Consider the following 25,089-nt stretch of genomic DNA (forward strand, 5'->3'; position numbering starts at 1 on the left):
ACATGAATATGCACTGGCACAACGCTTGAAAGAACAACCTCATGAGCTTACTCTACTCTCACTATGCTCCGAACCCCTCTGCCCCAGGAAAGCAAGTTGACCAGTTCTCTTGTAAAGAACTGTCCATGGATATTTTACAGATAGTCTCCAAGATGCTGAGAGTCAGTCATGTGTCAGATCCCCAGTCTGAAGAAAACAGAAAGGGGGAAAGAAAAAGACATAAGCAAACAGAAAACTTCTTGTATCTTGAAATGGGAACCGAAAGGAGGAGGAATCCCACACCAACAACTCCATTCAGAAATCCCGGCAGCGTTTCAAACATCAGACTTCACAGCTGAGTAACTGATGGTAGAGATAAGAATAAGAAACTGTCAGAAGTGTATATAGTGCACACATCACCTTGATATCTAATTAGCTAAATAACTCTGAGCCTTCATTCAAAAGTACATTTTTCCCAATGTTCAAAACAGCTGATTAAACTTAAAAAAAACCCCAAACAAAATACAAAAAAAAAAAAAAAACAAAACCAAAAAAGCCAAACCAACAAAAAAAACCAAAGAAGTGACCCCAATCAAAGTGACATGGGAGAAAACCTGGTCAGAACAGGAAACATTTTGGAACTATTATCGCCAGTTTACCTTCTCTATTGACATTTCCCATCCTTGATGAAAGACCTGAGATTCCGATTTTTTTAAGAGTATGTTGGGCATTTGCTCAAGCTGTGAAAGCTGCACGGCATCACTGCCGTTCTGTACAGACCAAAATTGATTGTTTCATTTTATAGAGCATCTTGCTCCTTACGCACCTTCTATCCTCTTACAAAACAACTGGGAAGACAGATATTCCCAGTATGATCACACCCAGTCTCCACATCTCAGGGCTTGCCTATACTAGGTCATTCAGTTTGAATTAAATAAGGTATAATGTAAAACAGATTAGTCAAACCACACCAGCAGCTCCTCAGACACCTCCATATGATGTCAAAGAGGTCTCTCATCTTTTTCAGTTAATTAAAGGGGTCTTACTTCAACTTATCTTAATTCTGAGTGTTAAAACAGGGTCCTGATGCAGTTTAATTAATCCCCTTTAAAAGTGAATTTGAGTTAATTCTCCCATGGGTCTCAACATAGACAAGTGCCCAGACATCACTACATGGCTTAATGTTTAGTATGAGATGAAATTCTTTCAAGATGAGCTACTAAACCCTACCTGAAGATTTCATTTTCCTTATTGCTGGATACTGGAGGAAATGTTTTAATTCAGAAAGCAATTACAGGCAGTACTGTCATCCTCATGGTTTGATTGTAAGCTTGATGATGAAGTCGAAAGGTCACAGCTTTTGGTGTCAAGTGGTAGGATAAGATTCCCACCTGCCTCATAAGTTTACAGCTGTAACAGACATTGAAAAAAGCTTTGAAGTGTGATCATAAAAGCAAAAACAAGACCTCAAATGTATTAGTATTTTTCTAAATCACACATTTTTTTCATACTTGTAGTTGGCACCATAACATACAATAGCATCTGCAAAACATTAAGCACTAGTTAAATAGAACAAATGCTTAGGAAGGGAGCCAGAAAAATGTTCATAGCAAAATTTACCAGCCCTTAAATTTAATTACAAATTCAGAATTAAAGCTGTGTTCAATGAAAATTTCACTGTGGTGGGTATAGGAGAGATGGGGCTGAGCCAAAATGTAGCAAAGAAGCAAATCCAGACCTCAGGAGCCTGGGACGTTGCTCTGAACTTCACAACTGCGTAACAAGACTGAAAATCCTGGACCTGAGCACCGCACATTTTGGAGAACTCAGAATCTTCCAGTCCTGAAGCTCCTTGGTTGCATAAACTGAATGTGCTTTCACATGAAGTAGAGCCACAGTATGAGAAAGTCAGATGTGACTCATCGGCTTTGGCTGCATTTCACACCATGTCTCTGCTTTCCAGGAGAATCTGTTAAACAGCAAAAACTATTCCCTCACCCAAACTCATGATCCACCACATCCATTAGTCATGCCAACTGACATGGGTCCGTACCATAATGTATCAATTCACCTCTCAACTTTGATGCAAAAAATGTTATTTTTTTGTATGCCTGATGGAAGCAAACAGGTGTCCCAGCTTTGCCTGTGTTTGGTCACCAAGGGTGGCCAAAGAGCATTTGCAGAGCCAAGGGACCCACTGCAAACCCAGGCACACTGCCTGCACCACCCCACCTTCACACAGATGCCACCACCAGCTGCCAGGGTCACTGCAAATTTGAAATCCAGCAGTGCCACATGCACAGAGTAGGCAGATAGTGAGATCTGGCATGTACCAACAAATCCACACTGACAAACATTTTTGAACCAGTCTTTGCTAACAAAAATCTGGATTTTCCTGGCTCTTTCTTTTTCCATGTCTCCAATACCTGCCCACCTCCCATCCAGCGGCCAAATCCACAATGCCTTAGGTGACTTTTAGTGAAGACTTTTATTTATTTGTTTGTTTGTTTATTATTTCTCCCTCTACCAGATCTCATGGGGGTTTGGCTGTCCAGTATCTCTGTTCAGGGAAATTAGAACAAGAAAATGAAAAATCAGAGGCAGTCCTTTCCACCCACGGCAGCTGGTGAGCCTCAGCTGTAGACACCACCAGGCTCTGGGTCACGTGCAGTCCTGGTGCGCAGAAATTGTCTAGCAGAATAGATGGTCCTGTAGCTCCGCAAGACTGTCTACATTTATTAAGTGAAATCACTTCCTGTTTTCTGCAGCATTGAAAGTGAGCCGGAGTACAATGTATTTATTGATGGCTACGAAACATACCCTGGACCTTCCTCCAGCTCCCCCTCTCCTGGTTATGCACACAGAGCCCCACACAGACACCTGCATCCCCAGGATGGGCTGTCTCCTGCCCATGGAGCAGGAGGCCCAAAGCTGCTGCCCAAACCTCCGTGGTTCATTCCTCAGCAGCGGTGGACTTCCACAGGCAGGGACTAGGAAATGGCATCACAAGGCAGGACAGGGAGAGAGGAGCTGGTGATGAGACCACTGGGCAAGCAGGAACTGCAACTGGACAGGAGGAGGCAATGCAGCCCCTCCTTAATTCAAAGAAGAAGCACAAGTGAGGAAGAACCAGTGGAAAGGCTGGTGGAGGTATCTCCACAGCTTGTCCTGGGCTGGGTGTCAGGAGCAAGAACAGGGCTGGACTAAGCCAGCAGCTGAAACAGATGCCAGAAAGGATACCCAGCATTGCACAGGGTGGAGGGGACAAAGCACAGAAGCCCAGGTCCGGGCACACCTTGTAATGCAGTGACTCGCGCTTTGTAACTGCTCCCTGACACCCTGGGGACCCACAGCAGAGAAACGAGCCCCTGGATTTATCCCCCTTTTCCAATTAGCCTTGTTCCCCCTCCTCCTCTCCCGCCACCCTGCTGGAATCAATCCTTGTCCTGGCGTTTTAAAGGGCAATGTGCACGTTTTATGGCTGTCCCCTATAAAACCATTCTACATGATAACACATCCAGCCCTTTATTAGGGACGTTTGGCAAGTTTATTGGCCAGACATTTTTCTGCGTTGACAGATGAGGTCCTGCCATCACTTCTGCGAGCACACGGGGCCCTCTCCCGTCCCCTCCTCCCCTCTCCTGAGCCATCCAGCCCTGTGGTGCAGGCAGCCCCATCCCTGGGCAGCTAAGTCCTCGGGTGTCCTACAACTCACCTGCAGCCAGGTGAGGGGCAGCAGCAGAGACACACACACACACAGAACCAGCAGCATTTAACCACCCCCTGCTACATCCACATCCACCAAGGATTCATTAACTCTTTAAAGCCAGGCACGTGCTCCAGTCTGTGCGCGGGCATCCTGGGGGGCTGATTTTCACATCACAGCAGGATGGCTCTGCACAGCTCCTCATTTCTCTACAGCAAGGCTGTGCACTGGGGAGCTGGAAGGCTATGAGGTATCTCGGGGTGGTAATCACACTCACTAGGTACTGGGGAACCAACTGGCCTTTGCCATTTTGGGTACTGTGGTGCGTTGCCCCCCTCAACCCTGATCCCAATATCACCACAAACATGAGACCCATTCCTGCAGCATTCCATGACAAGCCGAAGCAGGCTGGGACACAAGACCAAGCAGATGTTTACATGGGGCAGAGGGGATCCGCCTTCCAGGAAAGCCACAACCACGCTGCCAAAGCGGATTTGTCTCAGACCTTGGGCGCTGGCATCACTAAGGCTTTCGCTGTGCCCAGCTCCTCCTCCTCTCGCCCATAAGGACCCCTGTGAAGCCAGAAGGACTTGACGTAAAGCCAGCCATGGGTTTTATCATCTTGCTTTCACAGCCATCCATGTGTGTAACAGCGAGTGGCAGGGCCAGCAGAGGTTTAATGAGGGGTCAAGGATTAACAACAGAGACAGAAATTTATTTAAGTGCTTACCTGGCGCCTGCTTGCCACACTTCGCAGGCACTGGTGGCCACTGCGGGATCTGCACCCTGTGCACCATCGTGGCCAGGGTGGCTGGGGTCCCTAGGAGCAGAAGGCTGTGGTGGGTGCCCGAGGTCAGGAAGGGGAGGGTGCCCTCGGGCTGGGAAGCCAACCTCTGGCTCAGGTCCTGCTCCAGTGAGGCAGAGGTTCAGCAGCTGCCCTCCCAGGTCACAGCAGACGGTCCATGTCACCTTTCAGGTGTTTTGCATTGCACAGCAAATGGGAGGTGAATACAAGGCTGCATTGTGATTCCCACCCTGCAGGGAGCTTTTCACCCAGCTACCAGTTTCACTCGCTGACCTTGACCTGTTGTCGCTTGTTTAACTCTCGGCCACGCTGCCGGGAGCAGTGGTGGGCTCCCCGCAGTTTCCAGCCCCCTGCCTGGTGTTGGTTCACATGTCACATTCCCAGGCTGTGTTATTCTTAAGTACTGTAAATCTCTCACTATTATTCTCCCACTTGATATAGTGAGCTGTGTCATTTTGAAAGGAAATACATAACAGTATATTAAAGAAATCATGGATCTCCTCATTCATGTTTAAAACAAATTTATTACAATGTAAGAAACCCTGAATAGCATGAATTTATTATAATGATTTAAGGCTCCTGGCACTTGAGTTAAAAATGTCTCTCAATAAATAACTTTCCCTTGAAAACACAGCAAATTAATATAGTTTACCATTTCCAAAGTTATATAAAACCAAGAGGCTTAAATCAACAGTATGCTGGATAAGATTACTGTTGCTCAGCCAGAGCCTGGTATCATGGTCCAGGAGGATGGAAAAAGTAGCAAAAAATGGTGGGGCTGGTTGTGGGGTTTTTTTTTTTTGGTCACCTTTCTTTCCCTTCCACCACCCTAGGCTATGTCTGTTCTGTGAAAGTCAGACTAATGTGAAATGGATGAAAGCAGCTGTGGCCTTTGCACACAGGTATCATTAAAACAGAGCCACTACTCCACCACCAGACTCAACAAATGCCGCTCTACAAGTTCCCCAAAGTGTCTCTAACATGCGCGGCCCTGTTGCTTTTTCAGTAGCGGCATTTTAATTTGACTGCAAACCCAGGAACCGAGGTGTCTCCAGTTTGGCTGTGTTCAACTCTGCTGTGGTCTCACAAGTCCAAAACGAACCCAGAGCTCTCTCCTTTGCAGCACTGAGGAGCATGCCAGACAGCCGTGGTCTCAGTCAAGGTTTTAAATAACCTTCACTGTAAGGGTGCTGTGTAATTATCCAGGTGGGCCAGCATGCCACTTTCCCTCTTCTCAGGGGTCTCCAACTCAGGAAAACAGAATGCAATGGCTGCTTGTGTTTGATAGGATTTGTGTAAAAATATATAATTTAGTGGGTTTGTGCAAAACTATGGGGGAATATTCATGAGCACCCACCCACACCCCGGTGCAGGAACCCCCACAGGTGAGGCAGCGAGTTGGGCCACGTCAAGAGGAGAGCCCGCCTGTCCCCCAGGCTGGATCCCACTGTGCAGGGGGCGTAGGAAGGGAAGTGAAACCCCACACCTAGCCATAGCTGTCAGGAGGACCAGCAGGGTTTTGGCTGACACCGAGCTTGCCCCAGGAGCTGGCCCTGGAGCTCAGCAGCTCTCGGGGACAACAGCCTGTGCACATCAGTGCACACTGAAGAGCAGTAGTTTTGCTGAGCTGCATGCCCCAGCACCTGCCTTGCAGAGAAAAGGCTCACACCGGCTCCCTCCAGTATGGCATGGACCTTCCCACTCCACAGGCCACATGTGCAGGCAGCAAGAAGGGCTCAGCATCACCGAACAACCTGGGAGCCCTTCCCAATCGACCCTGCTCTCAGCAAGGTCTTCTACAGCCGTTTATTTTATGAAGGTCTAATTATTTTCTCTTTACTGTCAGCGTGTTATTTTTTTTCCACAACATGGCTGATGACTATTTTTTTTTTAAACAGTACCAGTGACATTCTGACAGTGTCAATCCAGACAGAGCACACCCACCTGAGCTTCTCAACATGGGAAGTGAGGGCTGTTGAGAGTCAGATTGATAGACCTGGTACATTCAAGTCCTCTGTACAGCAGACAACAAGAAGTTATTAGAAATAGATCAAGGCTTTCAGGTCACCCAGTCCATCTCCTACCCCACCTTTTAATTGTCTCTCTCACCCCAGCTATAAATATCTGACTCTTCCCATCTTGTTTCCTCATTATGTCAATTCTAGCAGTCCCTGATCATTTTTATTACTGCTCGGTGAAATTCTTCCAATCTGCCAGTAAACTCTCTGGTAATGAGATCCCTGTGCTGAAGGCACTAGTGCAAATAGAGGGGGACCAGGCCCACTGACAAGGAGCCATTTCCTCTGCAATTTGGAGATGTCATCGCCTCCTCACCTGCAGCTCAAAAGTCTGTTTTTGTTGCTAATGGGTATCATCACCTCATGCTTTGTTCACTCGTCCCTTCTGAGGGTTTCTGCTGTATGGGTCTCCCCCATCCTGGCAAGCCTGTGTCTTTCAGATTGTTTTCAAGGTGGCTGAGTTCACAGATGCTGCACCCCCAGATTCATGCTCCATCCCAAATTGAATCCTGAGATATTTTTTTTTTTTCTTCCCTGCTTGGTATTTCTACTTCACATGATTTCTTCCTCCACAACTCTTCAAAATTTTGTAGGGTTTCCTCGTTTCTCTCACAGACTTTCTGCTTCCAAGAAACAAAGCCATGATCTGAAGTGCAATGAGAGCAGGTATCCAGCCCAACACCTCCAAAGAATGTTCCTGAAAGTGTCAAAAGAGAAACACTGTGCAGAATGAAGCCAGGCTGCTAGCATTCACAGCAACAGCACCTAGAACTGGGCATTCTGCTCTACTGTAAACCCTTCAAGACACATAAATACCAGAGAAAATTCAGACACAGACATCCTAAATCATCCAGGGGCTGGAAAACAGACAGTAGGACACAAGGCATAAAGGAACCCATCTCATCAAAGAGAAGGCTGAACGGGGAGTTTGTCAGTGTGTTTGGGATACTTACTGTCTGACGACAGGGGAACTTTGCAATCCTGCTTCTGAAGGCACAACCAAGTCCAGCAGCTGGAAAATAAGGTTAGACAAACTCAACCTCAAAATAAGGCAGTTTTGTAGCAGCAAGGATAATAAAACACTGGAAGATTTTGACAAGGTGCTTTTAAAATTTCAATGCAACTTCTGCACAGTCAACTCCAGCTTAAGAAACAACCAGCTTTTGTGTCTGAATTCATCTTGTTCTTCCCTTCCTTACCAGGCCTAGCAGAGCAGAGGGGTTCCTACATTGTCCTTAAGGCTCATGACATCCGACACTTTGTATTTGGACAATGGCTTTAATCAAAGGCACATTTCAAGGTCTTAAAGTAGTTGCTAGTAAGCAATCAGGAAAGATAACTTTTTCCAATTTTTCATTTTCCTCCTTTCTGCTGAGAGGAGACCAGAAAGAACGAACATACGCTCTCAAGACTGGTTATGGAATCCTATGAGTAAGTAATTTTTTTCGCATACTCAGAATGACTCCTGAATTAAGGAAAATGGCTCTCGCTGCAGCTTGTGGATTGGTTTGTCTGCTGGGACTGTCTGGGCATCTCTCACCTCACATATGCCAGGGCCTCACCTCTCAGTGACATCCGAGTTTCTCCCACTTAGTTCCTCCATGCCTGAAACGACCCCTTCGAGCCTCAAAATATATGAAGTCTGAAAGCTTCAGTTTCTGTTAGATGGGAATGACTGGCTGATATGTTTCTGCTCTTAGAGCTTACAGTTCACAGACAAATTATTGGTGGGTACGTCCAGCGCCTTCTGCTGCAGGCACTAACATAAGTCACAGTCCCTCTGAGATGTGGTAGTAAACACATGTCACCAGCAGAACCCAAGCCGTGGCGCGGAGGGAGGCAAAGTGGCTTCCCCAGAGCTGGGAATCAAATCCTGTTCCCCCACATCCCCCTCCTCTTGCTGCAGCTGGGATGCAGTAGCATCCCCCGTGAACAGCTGTGGGAGTCACTAAGCACTAACACTGACCAGATCCAGTTTCTTGCTCTTTTTTAGCTGTCTTCTGCTTCAAAACGCTCTCCTGAAGGATCACAGGAAAGCTCTGCTACACAACCATGCCAAAGTTGCTCAAGGTAGCCTGTACTCTCACAGCGACATGGAGCCACAATATTGTAAAATGTTTATCGCCCTTCTGAGCAGAAACGCCATCAAGTAGGCAGGGAGCAGGTATGGATTGCGAGAGACATTTTCCAGATGAAAGCCACCCAGTCAGAGCAGCCTTCTCTGCTTCTGCCAGTTGAAATCACCTCATTCAATATTCTGTGTTGTCTTATGTAGCATGCAGTTATGTAAATTTATAAATCATACACTAATTAGCACACAATTTCATATATTTAGTGACAGTGAAAAAGGAGGTTTCTAACTAACCAGGCTGTGCTCTCTCCCCCCTCAGATGGTACAAATTCAAACACCGCCTGGAGGTTGTATTTCAGAAAATCTCTGCTGCAACTTTTAGAGTTTAACCCCAGGCTCATGTGTGCTTTCAAGGGATATCTTTTAGATATCTCAGGATCAATCTTTCCCAAGCATAGCTAAGCCCTTTCCTTCCTTAACACCAAACCTCAACAGCTCATTGGATCACTGCAAATTTTGTTTTGCTTGTTTCTCCCTTGTCCAGATTCTTGCTATATCCAGTCTCACATTCTTGTCATCTATGTCTGCAACGTCATCCCTTGCCAGCAATTAAATCCAGCCCATGCCGGGGTTATACCGGGTTCTACCCTATCACCCTCCTTGTGCTCTGGCCTCCCTGCCTAGCTGCTCTAAAGGGGAGCAGCTAAAGTTAGGCCGTTTCCTTCTTTCCCTTATTTGTCAGGTATCTGTTGCTGCCCAAATGCAGGCACACTCTGCGATTTGGACACGGAGTGGGGACTCACATGCCTCTTACAGGAACCAGCACATGAAGACATTTTTACTCCAGGATATAAGCACAAACTTCTCCTTCATCAGCTTACTATATTTTAACAACTCGTCTCTACCATCTGGCTCAGCTCCACTCAACCTATACTTTCTGTCATCCCTTGGTACAGTTCTGTACCTTGGGTCCTTTCTTGCCTTCACCTCCATCCTTTGTTCTTTACTCTTTAATTCCACCTTTTAGTCCCAAAGCATGGTGCAGGCTCTTCCCTTCTCTTCTCTTTTGTACTCTGAGACTTCTCCCCCATTTCATGGTCCAAAAGAGGTCTCACTCCTTCTCAAGCAAAACCCTGGCGAAGAAAAGAAGGTTTAAACCAGTATCTCATATATCTTAGCAAACTGGGGATTCACAATACGTGTGACATGATGATATGGAACATATTGTCAGTGGCAGAACAGACATCTGAGCTGGACAAAACAAACCAGAAGCTAAGTCAAATAACAGTCCGGAAGAATAAATGAAACCCCCATATAATGTATTCGATTAAGACCTCACATACATATATAAAGGTATGTTCAAGACAGGATTCAACAGCGTGACTGGAGAGGCTAGGGGTGGAAAGCGTGTGATTGCTACAGGTCCACTGCGTGCAAGGTGCACAAACGCAAGACCACCCAAGCACTCATCAAGCGTGTGTGTACGAGCCACTCAGAAAGAGCACAAGGTGAAGGCATAGGTGGGAGCCTCAGCTCCACAAAGCCTCGTGTAAAACACAGCCCGATGTGTAGCTGAAGCATATTGACGGGAACACTGGACAAACAGTCTATGGCTTGACGAACTCCCCAACCGCAGCTTCCTAATATAGGAGCTTAAAAGGACACTGTCAAGTGATTGCTTTTGCTAGTTTAATTTTTGCATTTCCTCTACTGTTTTAGCAGATGGAAAACATTCCCCTCCCAGTCCCAGCTACTGATTTTGTCCCTTCTTGTTTGACAATCATTGATTTTTTTTCTTCTAAGGCTATAAATGTTTTAATAACTTCAACTTTGTAGTGCCTCATGGCAAAATATCTTCGCTTGCACTGACTGCTAAACACTATTCCTAATGTACTGCTGATAATTAGAGTAACAGCCAGCATTACAAAAAATTACTTTTCACAGGGTCCACCAAATTACTAGCTTTTGTTTCTTCATCCACATCTCACAGTTAAAACATGTAGGTCTTCACCCATCAGATGTTCCAACCACCTTAATTCTAGAAATCTTTGCTGCATAAAGGTATGCCTCCCATGTAGCTGACGGGCAGCACCTTAAGCACAGAGCCCACAAACCTGACAATGTTCTTTTAAAAAGAGCTACTACCAAAACCAGATTAAAGTCAAAAGTCACCCTCAGAATTACAATTGTTAATGGGCAAAATGCATCCTAAGGAATCCTAAAGCAGTGAAATATTAGCACCCACAAAGAAACCAAAGAATAGAATGCTCCCACACAATGTTCTCAACTGGGTACACAAAGGAACCTTTCAAGAGATATACATACACATATTTTTTTGTTCTTTCAAAAGGTCAGTTAGCATTTATTAGAAAAGGCAATTAAAGTTTCAGTCAAACTGGAAAAAAAAGAGAAGCAATTGGACTGAAATCAGAGAAATGTTTCTTTATAAATACCAAACTTTAACAAAAACAAACAAAACCCTAAAAAACCACCATAAACTAGTTCCAAACCCTAAGACCTATATGCTGGTCATTTCTTCATGGTTATCCACAGATTTCCTACTGCTCCTTGTACATTTTTCTCTTCTGTCCCCTCCCTTTCTCTGCCCTCTTAAAGAAACAGACTATTCAGCAGAATGAAAAAAACTATATCCCCATCTGCTATACTTGGGTCAGGGCACCGAATGTATCTTTGGGGCTTTAAGCAGAAATGTGTGCCTTTGCAGGCTCAGGGAGAAGAACAACAGGGACATTCAACAGCAAATAGACATATTCAAAAGAACTACAACACTTCACTAACAACAGGAGAGACCAAGCAGGGCCTTTCCACAGTAGTCATTTCCTAGTCCAGCAGTGCTGCTGCCCTCCTTTAAACTTCTCCAAGCTGCTGTTGAATTTCAGCTAGGGAGTACAGAAAGGGTGTCACCTAATTTGTGATCAAGACTGGGCCTGAATGAAGCAGCTCAGAGTAACCTGAGGTTCATCTTCCCCTTCATTCTCCTTTTGTTTCCCTGCTGTAAGAACGTGGTGCTGCCCGGGGCACATGCTTGATATCCTGCACTGATGCTCTCATCAGAGATGCACCGCGGGCCTCACTGCGAAGCCTGGCTAGCTCCTCGCAGAGCAGCAAACGTTGCAGAGGAGTGAACACGTGAAAGGCAGGCAGCAGCGATACCCCAGGGATCAGTACAGCAACTCGCTGCCATTAAGATAACCAGGGTTGCCTAAAGAGACTGTCAGAAAAGCTGTACTGGCCCACAAAGTGTTGTTTGGGAGCAAATGGCCTAGAACTTGCCCATGCTGGCTCAATTCTACCTTTCCCTTGCTGCAATTTTACTGTGCAAAATGAGTATTTTAGCCTTATATTTCTAGGAACATATGCCGGTGGCTACTGTTACAATAAAATATGAACACTGCATTGTGGAGAAAATGACCATTAATCCTGTAATCTGCAGTCATTTTTACCAATTCGGCATATTTCTTTAAATAACCAAGTACATGCAGTAGATGGAAGTGCATTTAAATAAACTGAAATAGATATAGCATGAATAATTAAAGCCAGCAGGGAAATGTGCATTGTGAGCTGCTTGTGGAAATAATTACTGATTTGTCTTATTTACAGTGGAGTCTGGATACAGGATCAAAATAGTGCAAGTTACTGAAAATGTCTTAAGATCATTCTTATACTACCACTACAATATATTTCATCTTGAAAAGTACATCAAACAGGTTTTGGACCATTACAATGTCTGACTGTGTTCTGCTATTTCAGGGTTAGGTTACCCAGCACATAAACTCTGTCAAATAGCACTGATTTAAAGAGGAAAATATTTCAGACAGATGCCTAGTACATCAACCTGCAGCATTGTCTATTAACGTTATTAGACACTGTATATTTGAGCTTACAATATACCCCTTAAAACCCCAGCATGTTAAATATTGGAATGTTGATCATAAAGTCACTGAAAAAAATACTAAAGTGCTTGTACCTTTATAACATGACAGGTTTTAAACAGGCTTGTTTAATTAGAAAATAATCTATTTTGAATGTGGTGGCTCTTGAATGTCAGGCAGCTCTTGTAACTGCTTTAGAGCTAAAAATCAATAATGAGATATACTTCTGATAAAAGGCTGGAAAAACTGACTTCAATCTATTAGAAAATGTTGTAGATTTTAGAAATTCTATTTTAGAATGATTACTTGGCACATGAAAGGATTAGAAAAAAAGTTAACGATGTCTGATTGGTCAACCCCACCAATGTTCTTGCACCATGATTACTAAACCCAAAATGAAACTGGATGCTAATCAGTTATGTGTTAGAAGAAGGAAGACAGGTAGTTGCCACTCAAATATAACACAAACAAATCAGCAATGAAAAGGTCCTAAAAATTCTGCAGAAGGGCTGTAGAACAATGAGGTGAATCAAATGAAGAAAATATCCTCAAGGAGCTGGCTCTCCTCTAGCTCATCTGCTCTGCTTCTGGAGCTTTGTGGGGTCTGGCTCCAAGACGATGGCCTGTAGCTCCCACGACGAGGCATGTGCATTTTGTTCCTGTCGTAAGATTCTCTGCAGAGGTGTCCTGGGGCAGATATTGGACTCATAGCTTCAACCAGGTCAAGAAGACAGGCTTTGTACCTGCAGAAACACACCAAGAAAATGGAGCTCCATTAACCGTCAGAACATCACACAGGAATTTAATCCAGTCATAATTCAGACTAGACCCAGATTTGTCTGATGGGGGCTACCACCACAGAACAAATTCTGCTGTATTGTTCCTATGAGGAATACCAACACAGAGGTAGTGAAGAAGAGGTGAGCAAAGCATGGGTGCTCAGGTTACTTCAAGCTGTTCTGTCAGCTTTTCCATTTCAGGTGTGTAATGTCTTAGTTGTACTCTGGAGACTGAGAACAGACTTCAGATATGACAGTCAAATACACTTAACAGGTACAAGGCATACCCACACAGGTTATGGTAAAGTGACTTATTATACACATGCTGCACTTTTTTGAATAGGCCTCTACACTTGATTTAGTTTCCCAGGGATTCGAAAACCGCAGGAGACTTTATTATTATTGCCAGAAACTACACATGCTTCCTGTAAATCTCTGTGCACTATATAGAATCTGTCTGGTGGAAGCACTGAAGGAATATAATCTAAGCAAGGCAATACAAAAATCAACACTTGAGGCACCAAGAGAAAAGGCAAAGGTGCTAAACATTACTCAGGCTGTCCTTTAAGTGTAAGTACGGATGTGGGGGGAGGTTGCGAGCCCATGCTAGCTAGTAACGCACACTGAATAATGGCAGTTACTTCAGACAGAGACTTCCTATTAATATTCACACAAGACAAGACCTGATCTAAATACCAGTACAGGATTGATCATTACAATATATTTTCTCCTGTCCAATTTTAAATGTCTTAACTAATACCATTTCCACTGCTTCCCCAGGGAGGCTGTTCTCCAGTCTAGGAGATATCACTCAAGAGTTTTACCCAGAAGTCCCCTTTGTTCCATCCTGTTGTTAGCACCAACCTGCCTGATGAAATAATTCACACGTTCAATGACTTACACGCACGGAACATTATTCACTGCACCCAACCCAAGGTATCAGCATAACTGGTCCGTTTCCATAGGGGCCCCCTCTTGCAAGCAGAAGGGGTTCATGCATAGTATGAGGAAACATCTCAAGCTGTTTCCTGCTGTAAGAAGACCCCCTGTTTTTCCTTTCAGGACAGTGGGAGTCTAGGAAGACTAAGCAACTAGGTCAGTCAGACAGCTAGGGTAGGTTCCTGAACTCAGATGGGATGAAAAATTCTTACATACGAATATCCACAACGGTTTATTGGTGGAAAGATTCACAGCAGCTAATGTATCTCCCAGAGGTAGACTACGTCTTGTGCTGTCCAATAGCATCATGCAGCAGCAACATCAGCTAAAAAACCCTCCTTCCCTAAACTAGTGACAATATGCAAAATCTCCTCCATTAGCTCCAGCAGTGAGTGCTATGAACCGACCGTCATCAGAAACCTGACCACAACCAGGTTAAGTCTGAGACACAGAAATACTTCCTCCGCGCAAAAGAGTTAACTGAGGTACTGATGGGTTAATACTGATGTTAATGCCAGCCACGGGAGTTATGCTACGACTACGTGGAACAGTCAGCACTTTCGTTTCCTTCATTTTATATTGTTTCTTCCAATTGGATAGTCACCATCATTTATAACACAGTCTGACTTGACATTACTGCCTCGCAGGGCTCTCTCCTATATTTGACTACCTACAGATTTTTTTTGTACTTTCCTTTGGATGTATTAGCTTGCATTTCACCCAATCAGAAACACATTCTGCAAATTTATTTTTCACATTTTTAGCTTGCCTACATGTCTTTCTATTATCTGTCTGATTAAATCACCCCTAACAGCAAAAATAAGTAACAAAGCCACAACGATAAAAAATAATACAGCTTTGTTTCAACTAGACCATGTAAGTGGCTAACCCTATGCAAATGTCATGCCTTACAGTTAGCCTAATTAAAACTTTTGGAAGAACATAGGGGGTTTGGGCAGCCAAGCAAGACCATTTTAGAGGGGTCTGTTGTTTGTATTAGCATTGAGAAAGTACCCTCTAAAAACTGAGGCTCCTTAAAGACATCTTTAACCTATGATAGAATAAGTTGCACTGATAGTGAGAACTAGCACACAGCTATATTAGACTTTTCACATAGAGAAAGTTTTGGACTAGACTCTATATAGATATACACAGATGCTTTGAACCCCAAAGAAACCCAGTTAACACATATACTGGTTTCATTAGCCACACCTAAAACTTCTTTTTTAGATTAATCTAGTCTAGCATACAAATGCTTATCTCCTCTGACTGTAGTGCTATCACAAAATTTCAATTTCTCCAGCAGCCACATTCAATCACAGATTAGGTAGGGGGAAACCAAACCAGCCAGTGCATTTATAGCAAATGTGCAGGCCCTAGATTTCAGCAGTACCTTCGAGTTCATTTCTTCTGCAAGTTTATCTAAGTTTTACAGCATTTCTGCTATCAGGAAGGCTAAATGATTTGGCAGATTACAAGCACAGCAAATAGCAAAGATTATGTAAAAGACCAGGTGTTGTAAATCAGTCTATTTGACACCGCAGTTATATATGCAATAAAGTGAATGAACTCTGCTAACAGAGCACCATCTGATAAAAAGAATGCTCCTTGCAGGTATTTAGTGTTTAATCCCATGATAATAGTTTGCCCTGGTTTGTCTAGGCAACATAGACAGCATCTGGCTGGAGGCAACAGAGTAGACCTAGAATGGTTTGAAGCTCACAAAGACAATTTTCTCACCATTTATTTGTATCTGAATATTTAAAGAGACACAATCAAAATTCTCAAATCCTGAAATGCAACTTTCTGTAAAACCAGGATGTGTATCCCTTGCGTGATTTTAATAAGTGCGTAAGTAAAAAACAGGCTTTATTACTATGACACTTAATGGCTTCAATAAAGTCAAAGCTGTGCTGCAGGATCAGGCACCCAAGTCAGGAGATTTCATACAGGAAAACTGATCAGGCAAACTTGCCTGGTGAATACTGAATGCTCTTTTAATACAAATTAACAATTAAGGGTGCCCTCATATTGTCCATGCTTCCCAAGGAGAAAAATTCCCAAACATTCTGCGGAAGTACCACACTGTACATTAAGCCACATAGAGAAATTCCTCACGTATAGATGTTCAACCAAGCAATCAAATGTCCCATCATTGCTAGATGCTTACACACATTTTCGTTGATGGGTTTTGCCTTTTCAACAGAAGGAAAAGGAGGTGGGCAACTATCCCTTTAAGGATAGTGACAATTCAGTCTGTCTTCACCTTTTTGATACACTTGCCAGTGTGCTGGGAAGTCAAGATCACTGCTGCAACAGACTGGAAAACAATCTCTTTTCTAAGCCTAGTTTTGACACTTTTCCCATGTACATTTTCTCATCTAACTTCCACGAGCTTGAGAGTCTGCATGTTTCATAATGGGAAAAGAAAATCTGTAAAGTCAAAAACCTTGGATTAGAAGTCTAACTATTTAGACAGCTAAAGCTTGGTGAAAGTAATCTTATCATAAAGTCTACCAAAATTGCATCAGGAAAGGGAACACAAAGAATTAGTGTATAAAGCATGAGGAAGGCAGGGCCACGTGCAAGAGGACAGAGATGCGAGTAGAGAGAACAGACAAAGGTAAGCTTTGAAGTTCTTCTTTCAATGAAGTAGTTTAAACTTTGCTTTTAATGTAGTAGAACTCCAAATACGGCTCAGAGAGCAGCATGGAGATGTCCAAACTGTCTGAGAGGCAGGTACCACCAGGATCAAGCCAGTACAACTGGATCAGCGCAGAACTGTGACCTGGGTGGCTAAATACACCCTGATCATCCACTACAGAGTGCTGTAACAGTATTCCCTTAATCTCTTCTGTACAATTAACATGGGTTACGGGAAATTTGGCTCCTCAGCCACTAAAGTGCTTTTGGAAATTTTATTGGAAACTTTCAGCATTGGCTCCTAATTAGATAAGTATCTAGTAGAGTTTATAAACTCTTCATGTAAAATAATTTTGTAGTCCATCACTAAGGTAACAGGAAACACCATAAAGGATTGCAATTCAGAACAGCTAGTTAAAAGTTCACATTTAAAAGAGGGAAACTATAAAAATAAACACAAGCTGGCACCAAGCCAAATCCTTCCTTCTGTGGTGTTTCTGTTTCACTGCCTGCACAGTAGGAATACAACTCTCTATAAACATCTACAGGTGCATCTTACTTTGTACCATGTTTCACACTGAATGGGAAGGAAGGTTCTCTCATTTTTATGACAAACACACAAATGTGGCTTTTGCTCTGGGAAACAGAGAATAAGACCACTTATTCCCAGGATGGTTGCTGAGAAATCACCTGAAAAACACTTGGTATTCTGTCTAATAAAACTTGCTAGGCAATCAAAAGTTCAGACAGTCCCACAATGTACAGTACCTAAAAAATGGTCAGATTATGCAAAAGTAATGTACAGAGCTCATTACAGCACAAGATATAAGAGAGAATGGTGTTCCTGAAGGTAACCACAGAGCATCCTTGCATCAACAGGCTGAACAGTGATGTTTGTTTATCTATTTAGACATTTGGGATATGTCATTGAATTTTTAATGTTTGTGTATTTCCCATTGCTAGTAAAATACATTTCTTACATGCTGCTCGATTTTTAGACTACACTATTGTATTTTCATACTGTGCAGCCCCCTTTAACTAATAATATCATTTGTTCCTTCCTGAAAAATCGCAGAACCCCAAACAAGTTTGATACTTGGAGAAGCAGGAATTTTCCCATGAGGCAAAATAACTAAACTTATTGGAGTCATAAATACTCTGGCAGTGAGATATATGTATATTTCTTTAAACAAGCAGTGTCAGATATTATTTGATCACTATGTTCAGTGATATCTTTTCATTTACAGTCTCTGAAAATTTATTCTTCAACCATAAATGTGTACAAAACACACAGAATGTCTCTTCTGCAAGGTGATGGCATTTCAACAAAGCATACTGGCAATACGGTTTTGGAGATTAGTAGCCGTACAGGCTTACTTTATTTAACTGTATATACCAGAGGAAATAAAAAGGTTTATTTTTATACTCCTGCTTATATTTTCAACATAAAGTTCAAAGTGATTTACTAATGTTACATGAATTGCCTTTGAATTACAGTACAGTATTGTACCTAAGTACAAAGCCTAACACTATTTTGTATTCATAAAACACCACCTGCCTCCGAGCAGTTTACAAATGCTAAACACAGCGAAAAACACATTCAAGGGGTAGCGAACAGACCCATTTTACAGAAAATGAAACTGAGATTATTGTGACTATAAAGCAAATATCAAATCCTTATTTGATTGGATCAAATAACAAATAAAAGCAGAGAAAAAACAGATGCAGATAAGAAGTGGCCTCAGCAGCTGAACAACCCCAAACCTGAAGACACCACACCAGTGATACAACCTGAGGTTATCTGGAAAAACAGCTGTGATGACTGATCACCCACCCCCAAGTTAACCCTGGCTCTATGGACAAAGGGCAGAACTCTACCCCAGTTAAAGAGTCTTTATTCCTGCACCCGTAATTGTTGCATTAGGGAAGCTAGAGAACATCCTTTCAACATCCCTATACCAACCTGTTGTCCATAAATTTGCTTGATTCTTTATTAACCCACTGCTTATACAATGTCCTGTGACAGCAGGCTCAGGAAGTTCACTGTTACTGAAGGACATACTTTTGTTTTCTGTTCTAATCTGTTATCCTGCTAGTGCCATCAAGTGCTTTTTATGGATTGACTGCAGTTAGTCTCTCTCACATGGTGGGATATGATGAAAAACTGTTCCACACTCAGCTTATACACCACTTTCTCAATTTTGCAAAACCTGGTCATTTTCTTATTCAGTCTTTTCCTATCCGAAGTCATAGCTTCTTGGTCTCTCCTTTTATGGTAGCTGCTTCATCCCTTGATCAAATTAATTGCCCTCTACACCTTTTCTAGCTTCCACTACGTCATCTGGAGAGGCAAAGACCAAAAGCACACATCAGAATCAAAACGCAGCATGCATCCACAATCTTTTGTGAAGCTCTAGGAAGCTTCGAATTTCATAAATCCTCATCAACTGCTCAGAGATCAGTATCATGTAGGCATGGTGTTGATGACTTCCGTAGGTAAATCACATTTTCATCCACTCAATTTTGATCCCTTTTTGGAGTTTGTTGCTACTGACATGGCATTTGACTATCTGAAAGGACTTAGTATCATACACAAACTTATCAGGTCACCCAGGAGATTTTTGCTTTTCACTTCTTACTCCAGGTCACTGATGAAGAACCAGTCCAGTGGGTTCCTGGGGGACCCCACTGCTTACTCTTCTGCACCACGAAAAAATGAACATTGAATCCCTTTGCCTGCTATCATTTAATCAGCAGTAAATCCATAGAAGGATTTTCCTGCAATCCTGCAGAAACTTGATTTCTTTAACAACCTTTGGTGTGCAACCTTGACAAAGGTCCTCTGAAAATCCAAATGCATTATGTCCACTGGTTCTTCTTTGTGTCCCTAGACTTCTGGGTTCAGGATCCACAGGTCTGAGCTGATGTCTCAGATTCTTTCTTCTCTCCCTCCCTTCTGTGTAAGTATAATCCAGGTTTTAACCAGCATGCTATTTGGTCAAGCAAGCTTCAGATGAACATGCCAGTGAACATGAGAGACTGGTTAGACAGAAAATGAAGGCTGAGAAAGACACACTGACTTTGCAGTCACTCCCTGGAAGGCCACAAGTCAGGACAGGGGACCTTGCCTGTCATGTGTGAACTGCATCTTCAGTGACCAAAACACACCCATGGGAATATTCCCATGTACTGACTCTCAAGATAACAAAATCAGAAAAAGAACACAGAGAAGTGCAATTCTTGAGGCTGAAACATCAAGAGAATGTGCAAGATTAAATGAAGAATCAGACTAACTGAGCCAGTTAGTCTGAGATGCCCATTTTACTTTCACGCAGGTTGGGACTCAGAGCACACACTTCACTGTGGGATACAGGAGGAGGCAAATTTAACAGTGCTATGTATGTATTTAAAGCAACTCCAGGTTAGGATGTATTTCTTGCCTGGAATGGGTGTCTATTTTCCAAAGGCATCTCAAAGTTTCTTAATTCTTAAAGAAAAAGATCAGACTGCAGAATACTTCAAACCAATTAAAAAAAGACCTGGGCCTTTTATTTAAAATGCATCACACAATGTAAAACAGAATATATTTACACAGTGTCCTCAGCAAGAGCCTCCTGGAGTGCTGTAAAACCCACACCCACGTAATAGAGAGCTTACAGTATCAGAGACTTTTAGAGAACTCTCTGAGGTGGTATTCACAGAATCATAACCTAGAGAAGGAAAAGACTTATTAGATCATCCAGCCATCTCCCTGCTGATTGAGAACTGTTCCCTACAGTGTGCTTCCTACATCCATTGCTAACAATCAGCCTCTCGCTATTCTCCTTGGGAAGCCATTCCACAGCCAAATAGATCTCACGCTATCATTACCATTATTACTTATTTATAGGCTACAGTATAACCTAAATGGCCTCCATCTGGATCAAGGGGATCAACTCTACTACCACTTGTAAGAGTGATCCTTTCTCCAAAAGAACACACAGTTTAAATAGATAAGTCAAAGTCCAGTGGGAATTATATAACGTACAATGAAGAAGAACAGGACAACATGGCAAGTGACACAAACGTTCCATGCATTCTTGCTTCAGAGTTTGGTAGGAGAAAAAGGTATGTGCTGCAAAAAGAATATGTTTCTGATAGTCAGCTAGAGATAAACAAAGAGGATTTTCTTCCTCCCAGCTCCACGCTGCTAGTTGTAGCTAAAGATCTGGCACTGTACTGAGAAGTAAGCGTCCTTCTTTGGTGCAAATACTCCTCAAGTATTTGAACAGTATTACATTTCTCCCTTCTGCTTCAGTATCAGTCAACATTTATCTTGGCCACATATATGTTAATCTTCTCTCATAAATCAATACCTCTAGCATAGCAACAGAATTTGCCACCGTCCTCTGGTCTTTGACAATATCTTTCCAGTAAGCAATCACCCAGAAATGAGCACCATATTCCCTCAGTGCGGTTACACAAAACCAGAGAGAAGATCAGCTCCCTCCAGCACTCATACAACGCTTGTCTGTGCAGATTCAGATGACAACAGCCTTTTTGCTGCCACTGCATTGCTCCACAGGTCCTTCTCTCACATGTACATAGTGATACACTGCACTGCAACACATCACTGTCTGCTGCAAGATCTACATCACCGACGAACTCAATAACTTGTTTTGTGGGGTTACTGACAATTTATCACTAAATCTTGTGGAAAGTGGCATCAAAGATTACAGCCTTTGCGCAGGAGCATTTGGAGAGCAGCAGCAGAAATGAGTAACAACATCACACCTTTGCTAACCAACATAAGCTGTGTTTGGCAGCGTTACAGGACAACCCTCCCTCCCCAGTGTGATAAACAGGAGCAAAGAGCTACAGAGACCTTTGGCTCTTGAAAGGGCCTGAGCACTGCTGGTTTGCCCCTGGCCTTTCGCATACCAAGCAGAGCCAGTGCACTAAAGGACACCGGATCCAGCAACAGCATCTGAAAAAACTTATGCCTCGTATAAGGCAGGGCTGGCCAGAGATTTTTCTTCCTCACTTTTTACCCTGGGTCCACCTATGATAGCATACAACCATCTGTCATTACTTAAGTAAGAGTTGCTGCTGGTCTCATTCCTCCTTGCTAAACAAGCTATCTTACCTGATAGTCAGAGACCAAGACCTGCTTTCCTCACCCTTCCACACTCCCACCTCAACGCTCTCAATCCTCAGTTATCCTACCTCTTTGCTCCTGGTAACTCAGCCTTTTCTATTATTTCCTCAGAGGACTTTCGCTCAGACCCTGCTGCCATGTTACCAACACATCACATACAACTGAAAGGGCTTTTTCATTGTTTTTGTCTCTGTGTGCTTTAGTAGCTAAAAAACAACAAACCCTCCAGATAATTTCTTTTAAGGTATGGCTGCAGGCAGCTGAATTGGCATAACTGAGCTTGTAATAATTTTGTGTGAAGGCTGAACAAAGAGTGCTAGGAAGTAAAAAAGCCTTTTAAATCAGATGTGCCAGCGACAGAAGAATAATTTAGAATGAAGTTTTAGTATAAAAGAAAGAAATTACAGAACCATGGAACTACCATGGCATTTAACAACCACGTCTGTAATCACTGTTTGTATTGTCCCTCTCCCCTCCCACATATCTGTTTCTGTCTCATCAAGTCTGAAAGCTCTTCAGATCAGAAAATGAACCTCAGTATATGTACGGCACCTGCGGCCCTGATTCTGCTCTGATATTACATAATAACTTTGCACTTCAGAGCATGCTTAGCTTTTATTCCCTTTAAGCACTCTGTCATCACGCATTATCTTCAGCAAGATCTTCACCCTTTATTGTTCTGGGCCAAAATTAAACTGTCATCATCTTTTCTGCCATACCTCATACCCCTACTTCTCTTGCCTTAACAGTCTTTCTCCTCAGTTTTTTGCTCTTCCAAGCTTTCCCCAAGCATCTTTCTTTCCCCTCAAAACAAACATTAATTCAATGAAACACCTTTAAAACTGTGCTCTTTCTTTTATAATTTACTAAACCTCTCATAAAGGGTTGCATATTTAAGTCACAGTGCAATTCCGCATCTCCTTTCTGCCAGTCTTAGTGTTGCCCCTTAGTTTTCATTTCTTTTCGCACCACATACAGTTTGCAAAGTCCATCACTTTTATATGGATTAGCAATCTGACTATTTTCACAAGCTCATTCCAAATTCCCAGCCTGCCAGATAATACATCAACTTTTTTCTTCAATTGTAGAATCACTGGGAGATCTGCATAGTTTTAGGTTAAGCAGTTATAACCATTTTATGATTCCAAAGTTTCTTACCTTGTCATTTAGTTACTGAACTGTGAGCTTTCATTGACTTTCTAACCATTGTGGCAAGAACTGCTACTAGCTGTGCAAGATTTAAAACCTCATTGAGCAGAGGAGCAAAATCAGACTGCGGTGGTTTTAAGTACATATTGGAGTGGAATTGTGACCCTATGGAAGCCAATGGAAATTCTGCCACTGGTTCACTGGGGCTGGGTTTCTTCCCTGCCTGCTGCCATTTGTTGTGTCAGGGTGAGTAAGTACTGCAAGCTCTCTATTTTACACCCTGGAAATGAGATGCCTCAGTGAATGCTTGGAAATTATTTATTTTACCTTTTCCTTTTCTTTTTTTTTTTTCCTATCCTGGTGAAATATTTTACATACAGTCAATTGCTGTAGCTAAACATCAGCTCTTCCTGTGGATCTGCACAATCCTTCCTCTCCTGCTTATCAGCTTAGTTTTTTCTGTTGTGGCAAGGTGTGTTTAATAGCAAAATCTAGCACTCAGATTCTTCTGTTTCTTAATTATCTCTGCCCTGTCAGCTGTATCAGTGAAAATAAGTTTTCATTAGACAGCTCAGATACCAGTAAACAGTAAGTTGTGATAATACAGAGTCCTGTATTACTGTCATTATGGAAAAAGCTGTTTCGGGGAGGTTTAAAAAAATTAAATAAGCCCAGCACTTCTAAATGGACAAAAAACTAAAGATATCTTAATTATTCTTCAATATCTTAATCATTCTGCAGAATCATGATCTTACATAATGGCCATTATAAATGAAAGGTTTGCTGCTCTGCACAGTTGCCACTTCCTTCTAATTGTGAGTTAAAGCATAATTTAGTGTGGCTCTATGCCAGCATGACTAGAAAAATTTACAGACACCAACTCTAGTTGAAATAGGGGTGAAAAAGCAGTTAGATTTCTTTAAGTAATAGAAAATCACTCACCAAGTTGTACTTTAAAACAAAACACTAGAGCTTTAAGTTGACAAACTGACTTGAATTAAACCACATAAAAAAGTGCTTGCACTGTAAATCTTACAGGGCAAAAGTGATGGCAGGTTATCATTCTGTTTATTAGCATGTACTTTGGAGAGTTCAGGGCAAGTATGGATACGCATTCATTCCATTTTATGCCGCACATTACTGAAAACACATTCACCATAAATAATTCATAAATGCATTGTCTGAAATTTCAGATTCCAAAAATACAAGACAGTTTTCAACTTTATGGTTGCTTGGTCTTCAGAACAGAAATAGACAATTGGATGGATGGACTTGGCAAACCTGATAAGAACCCATCAGTCAGAATTACACTCCAGAGGCAAATGCAAACACCTACCAGCTCCTGTTCCCTGGAGCAGCAAGGCCATGACAATAGCCCCTATGCTTCTGCTAGCAGTGCCTTGGCAGGGAACAGGGAAAAAAGGAGAAAAGGAAGAAGGAACCAAGTAGTGAGAAGAAACTGTCCAGTCAGATGCTTGACATTAAAAAGAACATTTAGGAGGAAAAAAACAATGCCTTGCTGTTCTCTGTTCATGAGCTGGGTGGGTAGCAAGAGAGTTAGGAAAGGACATTTTACAGGATGGTGTTGTGGGCAGCTAATAATAGGTTGAAACTGCCTAGAAATTGAAAGGAGTTTAAATTTAAGGTATAGTAACAGTCAAAATACAGCGAATGGACATACTCTGCAAAATAGCCCATTTTTCTGGCTGGACTGCACAACAAACCTGAGCAACCTGCTTGTTGCTCTCAGCTTTTAATTGGCATCACTTTGTTAATCCTAATGACACAGTAAATGGCATCATCTTTTATGCCAGCTATGCTAGCATAAGCAAGGTGAATAGGATCTTTCAGCTCACCTAAAGCCAAGTTTCTGCAGGGAGCACAGTGACCACAACCACCACTGAAGAAACTGAAGAATGCTTCATAGGCTAGAGTGCTTAAGCTTTATATGCATTGTGATTCTGTATCTT

General features: G+C 42.6%; 1 protein-coding gene across 4 annotated transcripts in view; it reads right to left on the bottom strand.

Annotated features, from left to right (window-relative positions):
- Nucleotides 1-9,877: 9,877 nt before the first annotated feature.
- The window catches only part of KIAA1328 (KIAA1328 ortholog), a 180,386-nt gene continuing 165,174 nt past the window's right edge, over nt 9,878-25,089 (bottom strand). For all 4 annotated transcript variants that reach the window (XM_055698976.1, XM_055698975.1, XM_055698977.1 and 1 more), the window contains one exon: nt 9,878-13,215. In XM_055698976.1, the coding sequence (XP_055554951.1) occupies nt 13,002-13,215 (214 nt within the window). In that variant the 3' untranslated portion in view covers nt 9,878-13,001. The remainder of the gene's footprint in view (nt 13,216-25,089) is intronic.

The sequence above is a fragment of the Falco cherrug genome, chromosome Z (genome assembly GCF_023634085.1).
Source record: "Falco cherrug isolate bFalChe1 chromosome Z, bFalChe1.pri, whole genome shotgun sequence".
NCBI lineage: Eukaryota > Metazoa > Chordata > Aves > Falconiformes > Falconidae > Falco > Falco cherrug.